Source organism: Misgurnus anguillicaudatus, chromosome 9 (genome assembly GCF_027580225.2).
Source record: "Misgurnus anguillicaudatus chromosome 9, ASM2758022v2, whole genome shotgun sequence".
Classification (NCBI taxonomy): domain Eukaryota; kingdom Metazoa; phylum Chordata; class Actinopteri; order Cypriniformes; family Cobitidae; genus Misgurnus; species Misgurnus anguillicaudatus.
Genome location: NC_073345.2, coordinates 22,215,681 through 22,234,300, shown reverse-complemented (window position 1 = coordinate 22,234,300; position 18,620 = coordinate 22,215,681). Strand labels below are relative to the sequence as shown.

The 18,620-nt window shown below is 38.7% G+C and overlaps 1 protein-coding gene across 4 annotated transcripts in view; it reads left to right on the top strand.

Annotated features, from left to right (window-relative positions):
- tnksa (tankyrase, TRF1-interacting ankyrin-related ADP-ribose polymerase a) overlaps nucleotides 1–18,620 on the top strand; it is a 122,709-nt gene that overhangs the window by 63,787 nt on the left and 40,302 nt on the right. For 2 of the 4 annotated variants that reach the window (XM_055180783.2, XM_055180781.2), the window contains 6 exons: nucleotides 10,239–10,259; nucleotides 12,819–12,913; nucleotides 13,061–13,127; nucleotides 15,304–15,490; nucleotides 17,939–18,060; nucleotides 18,500–18,591. In XM_055180783.2, coding sequence (XP_055036758.1) covers nucleotides 10,239–10,259; nucleotides 12,819–12,913; nucleotides 13,061–13,127; nucleotides 15,304–15,490; nucleotides 17,939–18,060; nucleotides 18,500–18,591 — 584 coding nt within the window. The remainder of the gene's footprint in view (nucleotides 1–10,238; nucleotides 10,260–12,818; nucleotides 12,914–13,060; nucleotides 13,128–15,303; nucleotides 15,491–17,938; nucleotides 18,061–18,499; nucleotides 18,592–18,620) is intronic. The other 2 variants (XM_055180784.2, XM_055180782.2) reach the window with 1 other exon arrangement.

Genomic DNA, 18,620 nt, shown 5'->3' with positions numbered 1-18,620 from the left:
TGCTGTGACATCATACAAGTGAGAGCATCCTTGTACATTCCCATACATTTATTTATTTCTCAGTCCACTACAAAATTAAAATTGGCCACCACAAATAGATGTTTGCACATCGTGTTTATAGCTGCCTCTGTGTCACATGAGAATTTCTGTTCAAACACCCGTGCCATCAGTCGACGCCGCTCCGCTGAGCCTCATTGAAGTTGCATTTAAGCATATAATGCGGACGTGCACGTCGTGAATGTGCCGCCACAAACTGCAAGTCTGGAAAAAACTGTTATGGTGTTCCTGATTCTCAACCTCTGGATGTTTTTCATCGCTAAAAGGGAGTTTGGGAACTTATAGCAGAGAACAGATGACAACATGTTTACTTAAGATACTTACGCGCAAGCTAGCATGAAGGTAAAGCTAATCTTTTACATTATAGCGATATAGCTGGTATTGACGATTCTCTCAGACCAATCAGTGATCTAGTGTTTTCGCATCACGTTTCAGCTCGGGTCGCTTGGAACCCCAAACGAGGTGGTACGAAAAAAAGTTTTGGGTACTACGTACTGCACCCAGTGGAAAAGCTCCCAAAAGTAAGCTGATCTGACCCAAACTAAACCAAACCGTGGGTACTATGCAATGGAAAAGCGCCATATTATTAGTCCCAGCACCTACTAGCACAGTTTTGCTCAATAGTCCTCAAACTTTTTGGCAGGCCCCCCCCCCCTTTTGTGTAGGGTGCATCCCTTCATGCCCTCAAAGAAAATTCATGACAAAAAGTCTCAAACTTAGAATTTGAATTAAACACAACTTATTAAATTATACAATGTAGTGCTGTTGAGTAGTCACCATATTTGTCTTCGATTTAATTACACAGACAGAAGTTATGATAAATTAAACTTTTTATTTAACTGGGGCCCCTCTGGCACCATCTCACCCCCCCCCCCACCCCCCAGTTTGGGAACCGCTGCTTTAACTGATCAAATAACTTCCGTTCTTCCCTGAGCTCAGAGGAGTCAGCGTAAAATCAAAGCTGAGATGAATGACTTGGCATCGCTCATTTTCTCGCGGTGGAGAAGAATTCATCAGTGACGTACCGGCTTTGAAGATTTCTCAGAACATGGATTGAATGCCGCGCTCGCGTGTCAATAGGATACACTCCAAGCGCATGATTTGCCACGGTCTGGGTCTAAAAATGATGGAGCCCTCTGAAGTGCAGGACGTTATTAACGCGGCACACTGAAGCACATTATCAAGATGCCTTCTACAGGAGCTCAGGGAAAAACAATCACTTACCGTCTGCCTACCGCAGATCCCATCAATCATGTCACAGATGTTCTACGGTGAACAATTGACTTTTTCATTTTCCTTCTTGCTTGTTTTTACACCCCTGCGACTGCTTTTTTCTAGATTAAGTTTGAGCTGAGCTCTGTTACATGAATGTTATGGCAATTTTACTAGGTCCTCTTTACGGGAGAACATTTCCTGGACGTTTTTTGTTCACACAGAAGCCAATTTTATGGACATTTTCCGGGACCAAAGTGCTGTGTGAATGGGGTTAACCATTTAACATGATATGCATGATAATCATAATGCATGATATGTTTGTTTGAATCACAATTTCTCTCCTCATTTGGCACATTTTGACTGTATTTGTGTATTTTACATTGGGCTGTTGGAAAAGAGCAATTCTCATCTGTGTCAGCACACTGAAGGTCATTGATCCATTGAATGCCTTATTATTAGACTGGGAGGGATTGTGAAACAGAGCTGTTTATATGGTGTGATAACATTTGCTTTAACATATTGCAGGCTTAGCTAAAAGATTATGTGTGCTGGAGGAAAATGATGTGGGAAGAGGCTTGTGAAGGAATTAGCACAGGCAGATTTGCTTTGCAGCAGGTCTCATTGCTCTGATCCAGCGTTGCTCCAGACAGCTCTCTTGCTCTGTGCTTGGCTGGCTTCGGGTTTAGAGAGCATGCACTACTTATGAAATCATGTAGGTGGGAGGATTCGCGGCACACAAAATTTTAGATGCAAACATTTATGAAGCAATAATGCATCTGCATATAAATGCACTTGGCTGTGTTTGTGTTACCTTTGAAGGCAACCTTCTTTAAAGCGATAGTTCACCCAAAAATTAAAATCCTGTTATTTTCTCAGTACATTCTCATTTTAGGGAGTATTTGATTGGTTTATGAGATAAAGTTATTCATATTTTTTATTTAATTTTCCCAGAATGGTAAGACTAAATTTTGTTTCTGATTTTGTTAAAGGATTAGTCAATTTTCTTAAAAAAAATCCAGATAATTTACTCGCCACCATGTCATCCAAAATGTTAATGTCTTTTTTTGTTCAGTCAAGAAGAAATTATAATTTTTTTTGAGGAAAACATTCCAGGATTTTTCTCATTTTAATGAACTTTAATGGACACCAACACGTAACAGTTTTAATTTAGTTTAAAATTGCAGTTTCAAAGGACTCTAAATGATCCCAAACGAGGCATAAGGGTCTTATCTAGCGAAACGATTGTCATTTTTGGCAATATGCACTTTTGGGCCACGGCTTCTCGTCTATCTCCGGTCCTGTGACCTCACGTAATTGCGTAATGCCGTGGAAAGGTCACGTGTTACATATGAAACGCGCATTTGGGACCATTTTAAACAATAAACTGACACAAAGACATTAATTAGTATCATTCCACATACAACAACGTCGGAATGGTCCTCTTTCTCCACACTTGTAAACACTGGGGCGGAGTTTCGATACGTCATCCGTGACCGTATTTGGTGAGGTCGCGCTGGCGCGTCACATAACCGAAGATAGACGAGAAGTTGTGGTTTAAAAGTGCATATTTTTCAAAATAACAATCGTTTCACTAGATAAGACCCTTATGCCTTGTTAGGGATTGTTTAGAGTACTTTGAAACTGCAATTTTAACTGCATTAAAACTGTTAATTTTTGAGGTCCATTAAAGTCCTTTAAAATGAGAAAAATCCTGGAATGTTTTCTTCAAAAAACATAATTTCTTCTCGACTGAACAAAGAAAGACATCAACAGTTTGGATGATATGGTTGTGAGTAAATTATCTGGATTTTTTTTAAGAAAATGAACTAATCCTTTAAGTACACTAGCATACAGACAAACCTCCAAGATAATAGCAAGGACATTGCAAAAATTCCAATAGTAGGTGCATATGGGATGTGTGGGAATTTGTGAATGACGGGCATTCCGGTTCACTGGAATTCTGCAGAGCTTTTCCCAGAATTCTGTCTGGTCCTGCCGATAAGACATCTAATTGTAGAAGCCACCTGCTTTGCTAGATATAAACGAATGGTGTACAATCTGTGCAGTGATTTCTGTTGGGACGTGTTCATTTACTGACAACTTTTCCCCCTTCATTTCCATATTTCTGGAGATAAAGGAATATTTGGTGTATGTTTGAGCGTCTGTTCGAGGACCTCTTTGCACAATCAATCCGCGCCCCCGTATGAAAGGAGGAGGGAAGGAACAGAGTTTTGGTGTATGTGAAGCTGTGTTTTTTGCCTGCCTCACTCATACACACACAGGCTTCATTAAAGTTAATTATCGGGCATGTGTTTGTCTTTGCTTTCCTGCAATGGACTCCTGGGAAAACTTGAACCCTTGACAACACGATTCAAAATAGCATCCCGTCGGACGCGCTGGTTGTTAACACCTTCAGCGTTCCGTCGGGACAACCTTCAATGGGGGGGTGGGGATTATAATATTGTGATTAGGACGGGGGAACATGTGCCCTTAATACGCTAAGGTTTTTATTATGAAATAATAAAGGGGTATTTGTTTCCTTTCTTGAGTCTTAAAGAGAGGTAATGCCTTATTGATTTGCTCTGCGTGTAACTAGCATTAGTGTGCTCAGTAACCCTGCTTTTCTTCTGTTTGTATTCAGCTAGTGTGACTCCTTTCACTGGACAGACCTTGTGTTGCTTTACAGTGCTTTGGGAGAGATTGTCAAACCATTCAAACGCTGTTATGTGTAGATCAGCGCTATCAAAGGTGCACTAACGGGTTAGTTAGCCGACCAACGCAATGTTTTGAAAGGCTCCGTCCGCTCAGATTTCACGCTAGTTATAGCATGTACCGCAGTCAACCGTAGAGAAGCACTTATTGTTGCCATGGTTACAGGTCACAATTCCTTCATAGATAGACGAGAGGAAAGCAACACACAGACAATGGGATATTTCTGTAGTGATGAAAAACGTACACATACTGGCTCTTATTAGCTTTTTCTTCATCCTCCTTTTGCTGGATCACTATTATTGACTTGCAAGAAATAATGAAGCCGTGTGTCTCTGATAGACATTCAAAACCTTCAGCGATAGAAAGGTTGGGTCATTAAGTTTCTTGCGCACAACCATTTCATCATCTAATTCTTATGACGATTTTTTAATGTTTAGTTTTTTTATTTTACTCAAAAGGTAACTCTTCCATTTCTATGAAAGTTTTACCTCACAGTTCACGTAATTTATTTAGTATGTAGAAGTATTTAAAATAGGTCTGTCAAAATTAACGCGTTAACGCAAATTCATTTTAACGGCACTAATTTTATTAACGCACGATTAACGCAACACGCAATTTCTGTTTGACCCACAGCTGGATGAATTGAGACGCAGCAAGTGACCCGCGCTGTCAGGGCTCCAGACTACCACCAAATGGTGTCATTTTGCCACCAAAATTTGAGAGTGTGTCACTGAATTTTACACCCAGTCGCACATGTGCGACCAGTAAATTGGACTTTTTTGTGATGTGACACTGAATGAAACGGCACATTGTACTTTCTGCATCTAGCATTAAAGTATTCATTAGTAATACGTTGGAAATTAGTAGAAATGTGAATAATTGGTTAGCATGTTGATTTACTGTGTGTGCCCCTAAATTTTCTGGTTGCGCCCCTAAAATTTTCAGTTTCGGCCACTGTGCTCCTACTGAAAATAGTTAGTCTGGAGCCCTGGCTGTCTAGATGAGTCGGAGGTTTTCATAAAAATAAGAACATTAAGCTCTCGTCTAGCGAATCCAATGCTGTAAATGGTCATTAAACATCTAAAATGATCTTATCTGCACGCTTTCTGAGAGGTGTACTGTCCCAAATACATAGAAGCGTCTTCTTTCACTTTTTGGTTTCGTTTTTAAAGCATTCAGAACTTATAGAAAATAGACTGCAGGATTTGCTTGATGTTAAAATAATTATTAAGAGAGATAAAATTCGGGTCCTGATTAAAGTTAAAAGAGTTATTAAGAGTGACAAGACTCAAAAGCGATGTCTGACGCAGACGTCTGAAACGCATGCACACAGGTGCAAATTCGATATTTCCGTAATTAATGCTTACAAAATATAGTCCTCTTATATTTAGTCTTTACTTTTATGCATTTGGCACTTATCAACAGTGCATTTAACTTGTACATTTTATCAGCATGTGAATCATACCTTGGGATCGAACCTATGGTTTTGTGGTTGCTAACGCAATGCTCTACCAATTAAGCTACAGGTCTTCTGCACTGTATTCCCACAAGTGTAGCACATTACAGATGGCTCACTTATGATGTTTCATTTAGGTGAGGATAGAGGGGCGCGACACAGCCTGATAGGTTTTGGTTCAGAGCTGTGTTGATGTAGCAGAACTGACTTCAGTGTGCAGTGATTTATGTCTACTGGCTGCTTGTTTTTTTTTGGACTGGGCAGAGTTCCCTAAGCACTTCCCATTTGAGTGACCCTCACTGCCTGCCTCATATTCACGCTTCAGGGTCTGTTGGTGAAAGGTCATCCCTGCCACATTGTTTTATTGTCACTTTCTGTAAGCAGTCATCCGAATGGATTCAGCTCACCTGTACAATCTGTCTTCCAGCTCTGGAAATTATATGATGGGGACAAACACACTAAGAATACTCAATTTCAGGATTTTTGGTAGCCCTGTTGCAAGCTGTAGTATGTAGGGGGTAACATTTCCAATCGTACATCTTTAGGCAGCACATTTATCTTGCGTGATTCAATAGAAAACCGCAATGCTGCTGTGGTGTGTCGGGCTCAGAAAAGAATTTAAAAGATTTAATTGCCTTTATTTAAGTTGCCATTACATTTCCGTTTTACTTTTCATTTGGCAAAGATCTGTTTGTGTTCAGGAGGAAATCTTTCTTGTTAGCCTTGCCTGCGTTCTGGACGGAGGACAGATTGGAAGGAGGGGCTAGAGTGATGGATTGTAGCCATGGCTACTGTATGACTGTGTCACCATGGTGATTCAGCCTCATGACTCGTACTTGTTGTTCAAGTTGCTCCCTAAGCCAGATATCCTCATTTAAATAATTTCGAATAATATGTTTATCCCAAGGGTCAGTGTTAGTTCATCTTATTGACACCATCTATATGACTTTAAACTGATAGTTCACCCAAAATTGAAAAGTCACTTTCATGTTGTTACAATCCTGTATGAATTTCTTTGTTCTGATGAACATGAAGGAAAATATTTTGAGTAATGTTTGTAATCAACCCATTTGTGAGCCCCATTCACTTCCATAGTATTCTTTTATCCAACCATGGAAGTGAATGGGGCTCACGAACGGTTTGGGTACAAACATTTAAAATATCTTCCTTCGTGTTCACCAGAACAAAGAAGTTTATACAGGTTTATTATAAAATATCAAGAAAATGTTTTTCATATCAGTAGATATCGATAATTATCATGATAAATAACAAATTTTTATTCCTGTCAAATTTAAAGGCAGATTTTTGCTCCTAAATGAAAATTGTAAAAACCAGACACTTAATAATGGTTTTAAACTACTTTTTATTCAGAACATTACAAATACTAAAATCTTGTTTTAATGTTCAGGAATCTGTATTAAATGTGAATATATTTGTTATGAAATCAACACATTTCTGACACAGAAAGCAGCAGGCTACTGTCACTTTAAGACCCAAGACAGACTGCTTTAAGTTTCAATATACAGACTGAGTAACATCCAGCTGTTTGTGTTTACTTAAACAAGAAAGAAAACTTAGTTCAGTGATCACGCGTATGCATATACGAGCTATACAACCTGATAAATAGATGTCAAGAGCATCACATTGCTGTAGGAGCGCACACTCATACAGTATATTCACTGCAGTGGTGGATCCGCTGTTTTTCCTCAGATTCCTGAATTTGTGAATATCCTGTAAATATACTTTTAAAGCGGTGTGCACGCCCAAGGCGGACGCCGAAAGAAAGTACAGTATACTGTACCTATTTTGTCTGCTCCGTTCCGGGCTTTGACAAACCCTGTTTACGAGTCCAACATTACACACAAGGAAAATGTTTCCACGCATTTGGATTCCGTCTGCGTTATCCGCATCACGAAAATCACGTGGCTCTACTAATAAATGAATAACTTGCCTCGACTTACTCCACTCATTCAAATCTAATTGACACTGTGATTGTAAACCAAGAGCGCGTGCCGCACCCGGAAGTGCTTGCGCAACATTTTGCACAGTGCGTAAACATTACCGATCACTTATCAAACTACCGTTATTGTTTTATCGGGGAAAAATTATATCGGTCAAATTAGCGGTATCAAATTATCACCCAGCACTACATGGACATCACATTTTTGTTGTTGTTTGCACCTTAATACTTAATTCTGTGTAACTGGGACCTGTTATACACAAACGTGGACAATTACACTGCTTCATGTTCAAAGAAAAATATATTTATTGGTTTTTCCTAACCCCAAATAGCTGGGAGAAATCGGAAAAAAGACAAACCAAAGCTGGGGTCTTAGGGTGTTAAGCCCTATCTTACAGACAAATGTCATATAGCAGGATAACATTGATACTGGAATAGATTTGTGGTTCGTAATGAGATGGAGAGTATAATATTTCTAAGAGTACAAATTGAATTTTGTTTAGATTAGTTCAGCGGCTAATCTGCTTTTAAGCAGACTTAATTTACATATATTTGACAGACGCTTTTATCCAAAGCGACTTAGAGTGCATTCAAGGTATACCTTATTTTGGTATGTGTGATCCTAGCATCGAACCCATGACCTTTTATGCTCTACCAGCTAAGCTATGTGAACAGCTTATACTATTATTTTTTGTTAATAGTCCCTTTCACACATACAGTGTTTACTGGTAAATTGCAGTTAACATGTGCAAACACAACCTTTCTGGTAAATCAGTGCTATCAATTAACCAGTAAGAGAGGTTATAAGATTACCAGTAATCTACCGGTAAGCGCAATGTGTGAACGAAAAATATAGATTACCGGCATTTAGAATAGACAACGTCAGACCACGCTGACAGCATCCGACCAATCATAATGTTTCGATAGAGACGCCGTGTTTACCCCCGCACTGTTTACGGACGTTTCCACACACACGCTGCTTAAGGGCGTTTTCACATCTGTAATTCGGTTCATTTGGTCCGGCCAAAAGCAAAAAATGATACATTGTAACTTTTTTAGCAGATATGGTTCCATTTCACACCACACTGATTGCTCTGATCCGCACCAATTGAAACGAACCAAAATTCTGTCTTGTGATAAGATCAACATTACTCATTGGCCACATGTGTATTTGAACGTATTTCCTAAACGGCTTCACGATTGGTCAGAATCAATGTGCGGCAAATTCCAACGGAACCCCCGGAAGTAAACAAAAGAAGGATAATACAGCAGACACCATGGACAAACGGCTGTGCGCTGTAATTATGTGTCCGTGGTTGTTATACATAGTTTGTATACAGCATTCTAGACAAACTGTTCATTTTCAGAATGAACAAACAACAGTTTAATGCACTACAAACGGCGAAGACAAAAAATTTCCGAGGCTCCGCCCGCACCTCCTCGCAACTCCAGGTATGTCCGCGATTTGTCATTGTGCTAATATTGCTAACAGAAACGGTCAACAAACACTTCCTCATCCGATAATGCACTGCGCAGTTGACTACGGCAGCTGGTTTAGTCCAAAATGCGCAGTACTTTTGCAGTTAGGTCGGTTCGATCTCGGATCGTGTTCTCACCACAAACGAACCGCTCTAGAGTTCGTTTGAAAGCATACCGAGACCACCTCTGCAAGCTGGTCTCGGTCCGCTTGTTTGGTCCGCTTTTGGTGCGCATCAGAGTTCGATTGCTGCATTCTCACCTGCCCAAACGAACTGCACCAACTGAGCAACGAACTCTGGTACGATTCAATCGAACTAAACAAGGCAGGTGTGAAAACCCCCTAAAAGTCGACCACACCTAAAGTTAACGTCCACATTTCTTCACCAAAGTTGCTTTAAACAGCTTACCATCTATTTGACCAATTGCCAACATGCTTAGCCGTCTCTGTAAAGCCCAATGTGCAAACTGTTGTTTAAGACACAGTTTTCGTTTGAACGCAATGTTGTTTAGTCATGACCAACTTCACGGCCATCAGCATTTGCCACAGATGTGAAAACAACTAAATACGGACCGTGGATTGTTTGGAAATTCAACCTTGAATTTGCCGCGCGCCACAGGTAACTTTCGCTTTCTTTTCTAGTTTATCGGTATTTTGATACTGATTTGTGAATGATATCTTACTGGTAAAAAGACGGAATGTCACTGCGTGTGTGAACCGCACATTTTTGTATTTACTGGTAAATTCATGGTAATTTACCAGAATTCCTGTGTGAAAGAAGCTATTGTTTATCTTAATCAATGGCAGATCTATCAAAATGTAAAAATGTTAGCAGCAAGGTTCATCTGCACCCTTTGAAAACATTGTTTGTCTGATCTGCTATTTTCGCCTTTTCAACCAATAATACAAATTCAATGGACAATTAAAGCACACGGACAACTAAAGCACAGTGTTCTGCCACAAAATGAATCACATTATCCAGCAGCCTGTGCGGTTCCTCAGTCACAGCCACCTGAAATCAGTTTTGGTTGAGTGCCATCGAATAGCCACCGACTCTTTCATCAAGACGCTGCGAATTCCCCTTAGAGTAAAGGGTATGATAGACTGCCTCTTACTGTCCACATTTCCTCCCAGTGTTGAAATCATTTCATTTCAGTCAGCATCAGTGCGGTACTGACATTTTCTATGTCTGCAGGCACTCTACATTAAGAAAGCCCCATAGAAATTTGCAGTACAAAAGATGAGAAATTGTTAACAGAACGTGCCAGAAAACATAATGCTATCATTATGTCATTGTTTTTTTGTTTTTGTTTCTATGTTTGTTTGTTATTATTTGTCATTCTGGCGACATTGTCTATCAGTCGACATCTCAGAAAATGCTGGTAAGTTGTTTCTTCAATAAACGTTCTGAGCAAGATTGCACTCGTTTTATTCGCTTTTGGTTTATTGGTTTTCTTAACTTTAATTGATTTGCTGGTTCTGAAAGCTTTCACGTTGTGGGCGTTTCGGTTGATCATTCTTCATTCACTCACTTCTGCTGTCAATGCAATAAAACTGGGTGTAGGTGTTGAGGGGTAAACCGTGGTGTGATCCTTCAATTTAAAAAAGGAGGCTTAGCGTACCTACCGCTCGAGGGCTAATAAACCCCTTGTACCCCACCACTCACACTTTCACATGGTTTGTCTTTTACAACCTCCAGGTGGTGTGCATGCCCACGAAACTTTATCACTGCATACTGGTATCATTATTTTGCAACAGAGAGGCACAGTTGGAAGTTTTTCAATTTCTTCTAAATTGATTTCTTTATTGTTTTGTGCATTTTTAGCTGTATGGTGAATGATCCGTGCTTATAGCAGGAGACATAGCAAGAATGCACTGTGCTTCATTCACATCAATACATCACTGTCATGGTTTACTCTTGTGTACCTTGTCACGTTTCATTGGAGACCTTTGTGGGGATTTGATTTTGTTTCCGCCACCTGATCCTCATTTCATTTGATTGTATTCGATCGTCTTTTTCTTTGGTTTTTATGTTTTGTTCTTGAATGCTGAATGCATGAGTGCTTGACATCTGAAAGTTAAGTATCTTGTTACGTTCTCATTTGATGTTTACTATTGTCTTTTTAAATTAACTTCTTTGCTTGTTTGTTTATTTTATTGCCTTGGGGTGGAAAATCAGTCATTTGACTAAGTTTGCATGTACCCTCATAATGCGAGATTTTGGAAATATTGCGATTATGCCATGTAAACACAATACTTCGCCGCAAGTATAATCGTAATCAAACGTTGCTTAGGCCAATTTTAATTGCTATACACAGCCATGTAAACACTTTTATTGCATCTATACCACACTAACTGAAGTGCACATGTGTTTTTGTCACGCACCTTAAAGGGACACTCCACTTTTTTTGAAAATATGCTCATTTTCCAGCTCCCATAAAGTTAAACATTTGATTTTTACCATTTTGGAATCCATTCAGCTGATCTCCGGGTCTGGAGCTACCACTTTTAGCATAGCTTAGCACAATCTATTGAATCTGATTAGTCCATTAGCATCTGGCTCAAAAATGACCAAAGTGTTTAGATATTTTTCCTATTTAAAACTTGACTCTTCTGTAGTTACATCGTGTACTAAAACCGACAGAAAATTAAAAGTTGCGATTTCTAGGCCGATAGGGCTAGGAATTATACTCTCATTTTGGCGTAATAATCAAGGACTTTGCAATGATATTACGCAGTGCCCGAAAATAGTCCCCTTGGTAACTTTAAATAGCAGGGGACTATTTTCGGGCACTGACTAATATCATTGCGCCTCCTGCAGCCAAGTTACAGAAGCAACGTTTTTGATTATTAAGTCAGAATGAGAGTATAGTTCCTAGCCATATCGGTCTAGAAAATCACAACTTTTAATTTTCCGTCAGTCTTCGTATACAATGTAACTACAGAACAGTCAAGTTTTAAATAGGAAAAACATCGAAACTCTTTGGTCATTTTTGAGCGCGATGCTAATGGTCTAATCGGATTCAATGGATTGTGCTAAGCTATGCTAAAAGTGGTAGCGCCAGACCCGGAGATCGACTGAATGGGTTCCAAAATGGTGAAAATCAAATGTTTAACTGTAGGGGAGCTGGAAAATGAGCCTATTTTCAAAAAAAGGATAGTGTCCCTTTAAGCACAAAATTCCTAGTAAACTTGTCTTAGGAAGTTTTTCCTGAACTTTGTCAACACGACTCGCTGTTAGCCTTCATCCCGAAACTGTGCAAAGAACGCAACAGCAACGTATAAAACCATTAAAGGGCATTGTCATAATATTTCATACAGCATATAACTCAATTATAGGCAAATAATCCGAAAATAATAACTGCATGTAAACAGGAGTGAAGAGGTTTGCTTACTGCAATTAATTCCTTACTCTTATTATTGGAAATAATTACACTTTCGGTGTACATGTAAACGTAGTCATCGTCTTTAGTTATAAACATCATCATACTGTCTTTGTGCAGAATGCGATGTAGGAACTGTTGTTATACACCCACGTGTGCTTTTCTATACACATTTGTGCCGTTGTCACATGATTTATTCTTGTTGTTGTATTTGGATTTAAAAGCCTTAATCTATCCCAGTGGGAGTAAAACACTTGTTCAAGATTCGATTGTCAGGTGGGTCCACGAGCTGCAAAGCTGCAATGAAGTGTGACTTCCTTATGGCAAAGTTCAGCTCATCCTGGAGGAGAAACTCGTCACGTGTTTGGCAAACCAAAACCTCCCTTGTTCCCCAGGCAGCCTAATATCAGACAGATAAAAATGGATGCAATAATACTTTTTAAGAGGCATAGGAGAGCAAAGACACTTCTTGTCACTCTTTCAGAGAGGTGAAACGTATGTCAGGATCTCTTTAGATCAATTTGGTCATAATTGGTTTATCTCTGTTCTTCCCTGTAGTCCACTCCCCTGCACTTGGCAGCTGGATACAACCGGGTCCGAATAGTTCAGCTTTTGCTCCAACATGGCGCTGATGTTCACGCTAAGGATAAGGGGTAGGTAACAACAGTTTATATATATCTATCTAAATATATCTGTCTCACGCGTTACCACGTGGTAGACTTATAGTAGACAAGAAGACCACATGGTATCTCAATAAAGAAACAATGTTTGAGACTGTGATGTTCTTTTGGTTTTTTTAGTGGTCTTGTTCCTCTACACAACGCCTGCTCGTACGGACATTATGAGGTTACAGAGCTATTGTTGAAGGTATGAAACCTGAGTGGATTTGTATATATTTTAGTTGTTGAGAAGAATTGGTACTGACTGACGGGCATCTGCTTTTAAACTAGACCTTAAAGTTTAGCCAAATTTACTCCCCATCATGTTATTTTTATCTGGTATGAGTATGAAGATATTTTGATAAATGAAGGTAAGCACATTGCTTTACAGTACCCATTGACTTATATAGTAGTAAAAAAATGAATAGTATGGAAATCAATAGGTACCATCAACTGTGTGCTTGCCATCAATTGTATTTTACTGGTACTGACTATAAAACCATTGCGTTTTAATATTATTATTATTGCGAACTGCATTGACTCCACAGTTTAACATGCTTTATCTTAGGTAGAACATCACGCACCAAACATATCTCCATTTCTACACACTTTGCTTTATTCTGCATGTTCTGTCCTACGTTCATGTTGTTTCAACGCAAACAAAGTCTCTCAGCTGAGCCAAAAATCCATCAAAACTGGCCCAGATTCATTATTTACCAAACTGTAAGTGTTACAAAACTGGGATGGTATACTCACTGTGTGTTCTAGCACTCTTGCTGTGTCAACAGAGCCCTGCAGAGCGGCCCACCTGTCTCCAGAACAAAGTCTAGAGTTCGGTTCACAGCGGAGCTGAGTTACACACAGTGCGCTCATGCCCCCAGGAGAGATTATCATGATATCAGCAGCTCCTCAGATCTCCTTAAGCCCTGTGAATCATTAGATCAGATTAAATGGGCTGTGCAATGATCAAAAAGACAATTAATAATCCTTTTATCACATCCAGAGTAAATGTATTTCTCCAGTCACATCTTGAGGTTCCTCATTTATGCTGATTGGACAGCAGCTCACTCGTGTTGACCTTTACGGCAGCAGAAACTGGCTCTGTAATGGGGCATACACACCAAACGCAAGTTCAACTATTTGCGTGAGTAGATTACATACAAAGTCAATAGAAAGACGTGATCAGACGCGTCCTCGCGTGGGGCGATGTGAATGACACGAATTAGGTGGGGCGATTTGCCGCAAAAACACGCGCTACTCGCCTCAAATGCGCCTTTGTCCAAGTTGAAAATATATATTTTTTAATTTGCATGACACAAAGCAAAAAAGCAAATAATTTGCATGACACAAAGTTAAATCCCGCGAGAAATCTAGAACAAGCAACGCGATGCTATGCGTTTGGTGTGTACATAGCATTAGTCTCAGTGTCCTCGAGGACGAGACAGGGGCGTATTAGCGTATGGGGCGTAAGTGTCATACAGTAAAGTGTATAGTATATGAGTATCTGGTCGGTTCCATCCAAGCTAACTATTGCGGCATGAGTATATTACCCAGACGAATTATGTGGACGCTTTGTTCCGGACAAGCTAACTATTGCGACATAAGTACATTACAGACTTTTTTTGTGAAACACAAAGTTTAAAGTCATTAGGAAATTTCATGTTTTTTGGGCCCTTACATTAGGATAAATCTATAAACGAATGTGCTCCAAAACATTGACAAAATTCACTTTAGAAGACGCAACGTCTTTCACTTCCACCAATACGTATCAATGATTTTTATGACATCATTCTGCACTACAACTTCTTATCAGATTCCAGGCTGAACCAAACACTATTGGCTGTTTTTAAAGTGGGAGAAGCCATTCAATATGTCCTGTATTAAGATCCTCTTTCAGTTGAAATAACATTAATGCATCAAACTGTGCATTTCAGTGGGTGTTTAAAACAATGTTAAATGCTGCACCTGTGTACAACTAAAGTGGAACATGACATGGGGCTGTCAATTTCCAAAAATGGCAAAAGCAACATAAACATTAAATCACGTTCTGTGTTTGACGGAGGAAAGTAAATGAAGAATGAGTGAACTTTTTGGGTACTGCTTACCCTTTGCCTTCAAAAGGAAGTTGATGTCTTGCTTTTGGAGAGCTGCCATTAAAAAAAAGTGGTACATATTCTTCTCCCACAGTGCTATTAACTCAGCTTTTGGTGCATAGCAGACTCCCCAGTAGATAGAAATTCATAATCGATTTAAAACTGCTGTAACCGCTCAAGAAGAACCGTGCAATGTTCTCAACATATCCGAAAATGAATCAAAGCCTCCGAGTTAGTTACTTCCTTGCCATGTGATTTAGTCCTCTTCTCACCTTGAATGTTTTTCTGCAGCATGGAGCGTGCGTCAATGCTATGGACCTCTGGCAGTTCACCCCTTTGCACGAGGCTGCCTCCAAGAACCGAGTGGAGGTTTGCTCACTACTGCTGAGTCACGGAGCCGACCCCACTCTGGTCAACTGCCACGGGAAAAGTGCGGTGGACATGGCCCCGACCCCAGAACTCAAAGAGAGGCTCACATGTGAGTATATATTTTTACCTACGTGACTACTTTTTAGGATTCTTTGGGTTGGTTTTTAAACATTGCAACAGAAGTTGGTGTACATCAGGATGCCCAAATTCAGTCCTGAGGGGCCGGTGTCCTCCAGTGTTTAGCTTCCACTTGCCTTAGCACACCTGCCTGGATGTTTCTAGTATGCTTAGTAGGACTTTACGTAGCTACTTCAGGTGTGTTTGATTAGGGTTTGAGCTGCCATCCAGGACCAAGTTTGGGAAACTTGTGCAACAAATAACAAAAAGTTTTGTTATGCATGACAAAGAAATAAAATATATCTGTGCTGGTAGCACCAAGGTTTTCTATGATATTTATTTGCGGTCTCATTTCAATAGCGGATGCTCTGTTGAAACAAACTCTATACCGTATTTTTCGGACTATAGACCTGTTCAAGGTTTGTAAACATTGAATGACTATCGGGTGCAGACTATACTCCGGGCTTTATGGTGGAGAGATGGCACTTAATTATTTGTGTAATGAAAAATATTCTCCTTACACTGCAAAAAATTACTTCTTTCTTACTGTTTTTGTCTTGTTTTCAGTAGAAATATCTAAAAATTCCTAAATCAAGATGTATTTTCTTGATGAGCAAATGACCTAAGAAAATAAGTCTAGTTTTGGACAAAACATATAAAATTTAAGTGAATTTGTGCTTAAAACGAGCAAAAAATATGCCAATAGAATAAGACATTTTTTGCAGAAAGTTTGAGAAAAAAATTCTTATTCCATTGGCAGATTTTTTTGCTTGTTTTAAGCACAAATTCACTTAAATTTGATATGTTTTGTCTAAAAACTAGACTTATTTTCTTAAGTCATTTGCTCATCAAGAAAATACATCTTGATTTAAGAATTTTTAGATATTTCTACTGAAAACAAGACAAAAATACTAAGAAAGAAAGTCATTTTTTGCAGTGTAATATTTAATTGCGCTTAATGTTCGGCAACTGAAACTATTCAGCCGAAAATGGCAAAAAAAACATTTTTGTTGTTTGGCCGTGTAAGTGAAAAGTTTTTTTCACTTTAACGAAAAATAATGTTTTTAATGATGCAATCAAATAGCAACCAGCATAAAGTGAGAGGTGCGCACGCTTAATAAATGCAACAAATGTCGGCAGTGTGTGCATTTTAAAGTGTCAGAGAAACATGCTTTTTTGCTATTTTTAGCCAAATAGTTTCGCTAACGAACATTCAGTTTATCCCTAATATCAATTTTATTATTACCAGTTTTTAATTTGTACTTATTTTGACTTTTTTATTGTTTATTAGTTTCCTTGTTTGTTCTTTATTGTATATTAATTTATCTTTTATTGTCTTTGTAATTTATTTTTTCTCATATCCTTCTTAAGAGGAATGGACAAAATAATTATTTTATTGTACCAAAGGCAAAGATCTTGAACGTTATGTAGCAAACCAAAAACCTATGGTATATTCTGAATATAGTCAATGTTCAAGGGTGTTTGTTAGTGAATGGCATTAATACAGTGACATCGACTGGAGTGCCTTTCTTTTTTGTTTTTGTTTTAAATAATTTGGTATTTGGCTCGGGTAAAGACGATAGACCAGGATCTTTAAACATTGCTTAACACCTCCTCTTTAACCTTGCACGTGCAAGTGAGCCAGAAGCAGAACGGTGCCAGTTGTTTCTGCCATGTACCTCCTGGCACAGAGACAGACACTTCAAGATTTCAAAAAGACTGCTTTATATATGCAGTATTCTTATTTTGCATTATTCAGGCACTGTGGATGAGCTTCAGTCTGCTGATGAGGTTGGCAGGCATCATTGTTATATTTCTTGCCTGTGAATTTTCCATCTGTTTTCTCTGTGTGAAGCAAGTTAGTGCAGTTTTGACTGAAACATGACTTTCTTTATGTGAAATTTGGGTTTTAAACTGTCCGCTGTATGTGTTTTTGTGAGATAAGTGCTTTTTTAGTTGTTTTATTCCTCAAAAGCACTTTGGTTAAATGCGTCTGAAAATCGAATTAATGTAGCTGTGAAAGAAATTACACTTTCTCATAGTATAATCAAGTTTTTCTTTTATTTATTATTTTTTATATGGTTTACATTTTGTTGGTTTTTACTTTAAATATGAAATTTCAAAAAGGGATTTTTTATTATAAAGCAACTGGGTTTCAGTATTTTTGGGTAGGGTCTCGAGTTTACAATTATTTTTCAAATGCATTTAATGCAAGATTGACCATACCAAATCCAGATGATCTGAAATGTATGATGGTGCAATCGTACATTATAGATAACCTAAATATAAATTTTGCAGTCATAATGCCAGATTGCTTTACAGCTGTGCAGCTTCAATTACTGCCTTTTTACACTTTGTCTTGATGAATTATATTTACCACTTCTGCTGTTGAAGCTTCTAGCATCATTTCTCTAAATATGCTCTCTTTTTTCCCATCCAGATGAATTTAAGGGTCACTCTTTGCTTCAGGCTTCACGGGAAGCAGACATGACAAAGGTGAAGAAGACCCTCGCTCTGGAGATCATCAACTTCAAGCACCCGCAGACACACGAGACAGCACTGGTGAGCTCCTGATGATTGACTTCAAAGATCATATGGCTGTGAGATCGAGATGAAAGCAGATTTTAAAAGAACAGTTCACCTAAAAATTAAAATTCTGTCAAATCTGCTCATCTTCATGTCATTTCAAACTCATGAGATTTTCTTTTTTCGTTGAAGACATTTTGAAGTTTAATTCTTCCCTGTTTTTCCATATAATTAGAAATTAATGGCAACTGGAGCTGTCAAGCTTCAAAAAGGACATAAAAATTGTTTTCTGAGCATTCTCATATGATATCTCATATGATATCATTCTCATTTTGTCTTAAAATTTCATACAGGTTTTTGAATTTAATGCAAAATGTTAAATGTATTTTGTTAGCTGACTTTTCTTAAAACATCTGCTAAATAAATGAATATAAGTGAAAAGTGACAGTACCTGTGACTATTATGACTATTTCAGCACTGTGCCGTCGCCTCACCCCACCCGAAAAGAAAACAAGTAGCTGAACTGCTGCTACGGAAAGGAGCCAATGTCAATGAGAAAAACAAAGAGTGAGTGAATGTGCCTTTAAGTTGTTCAA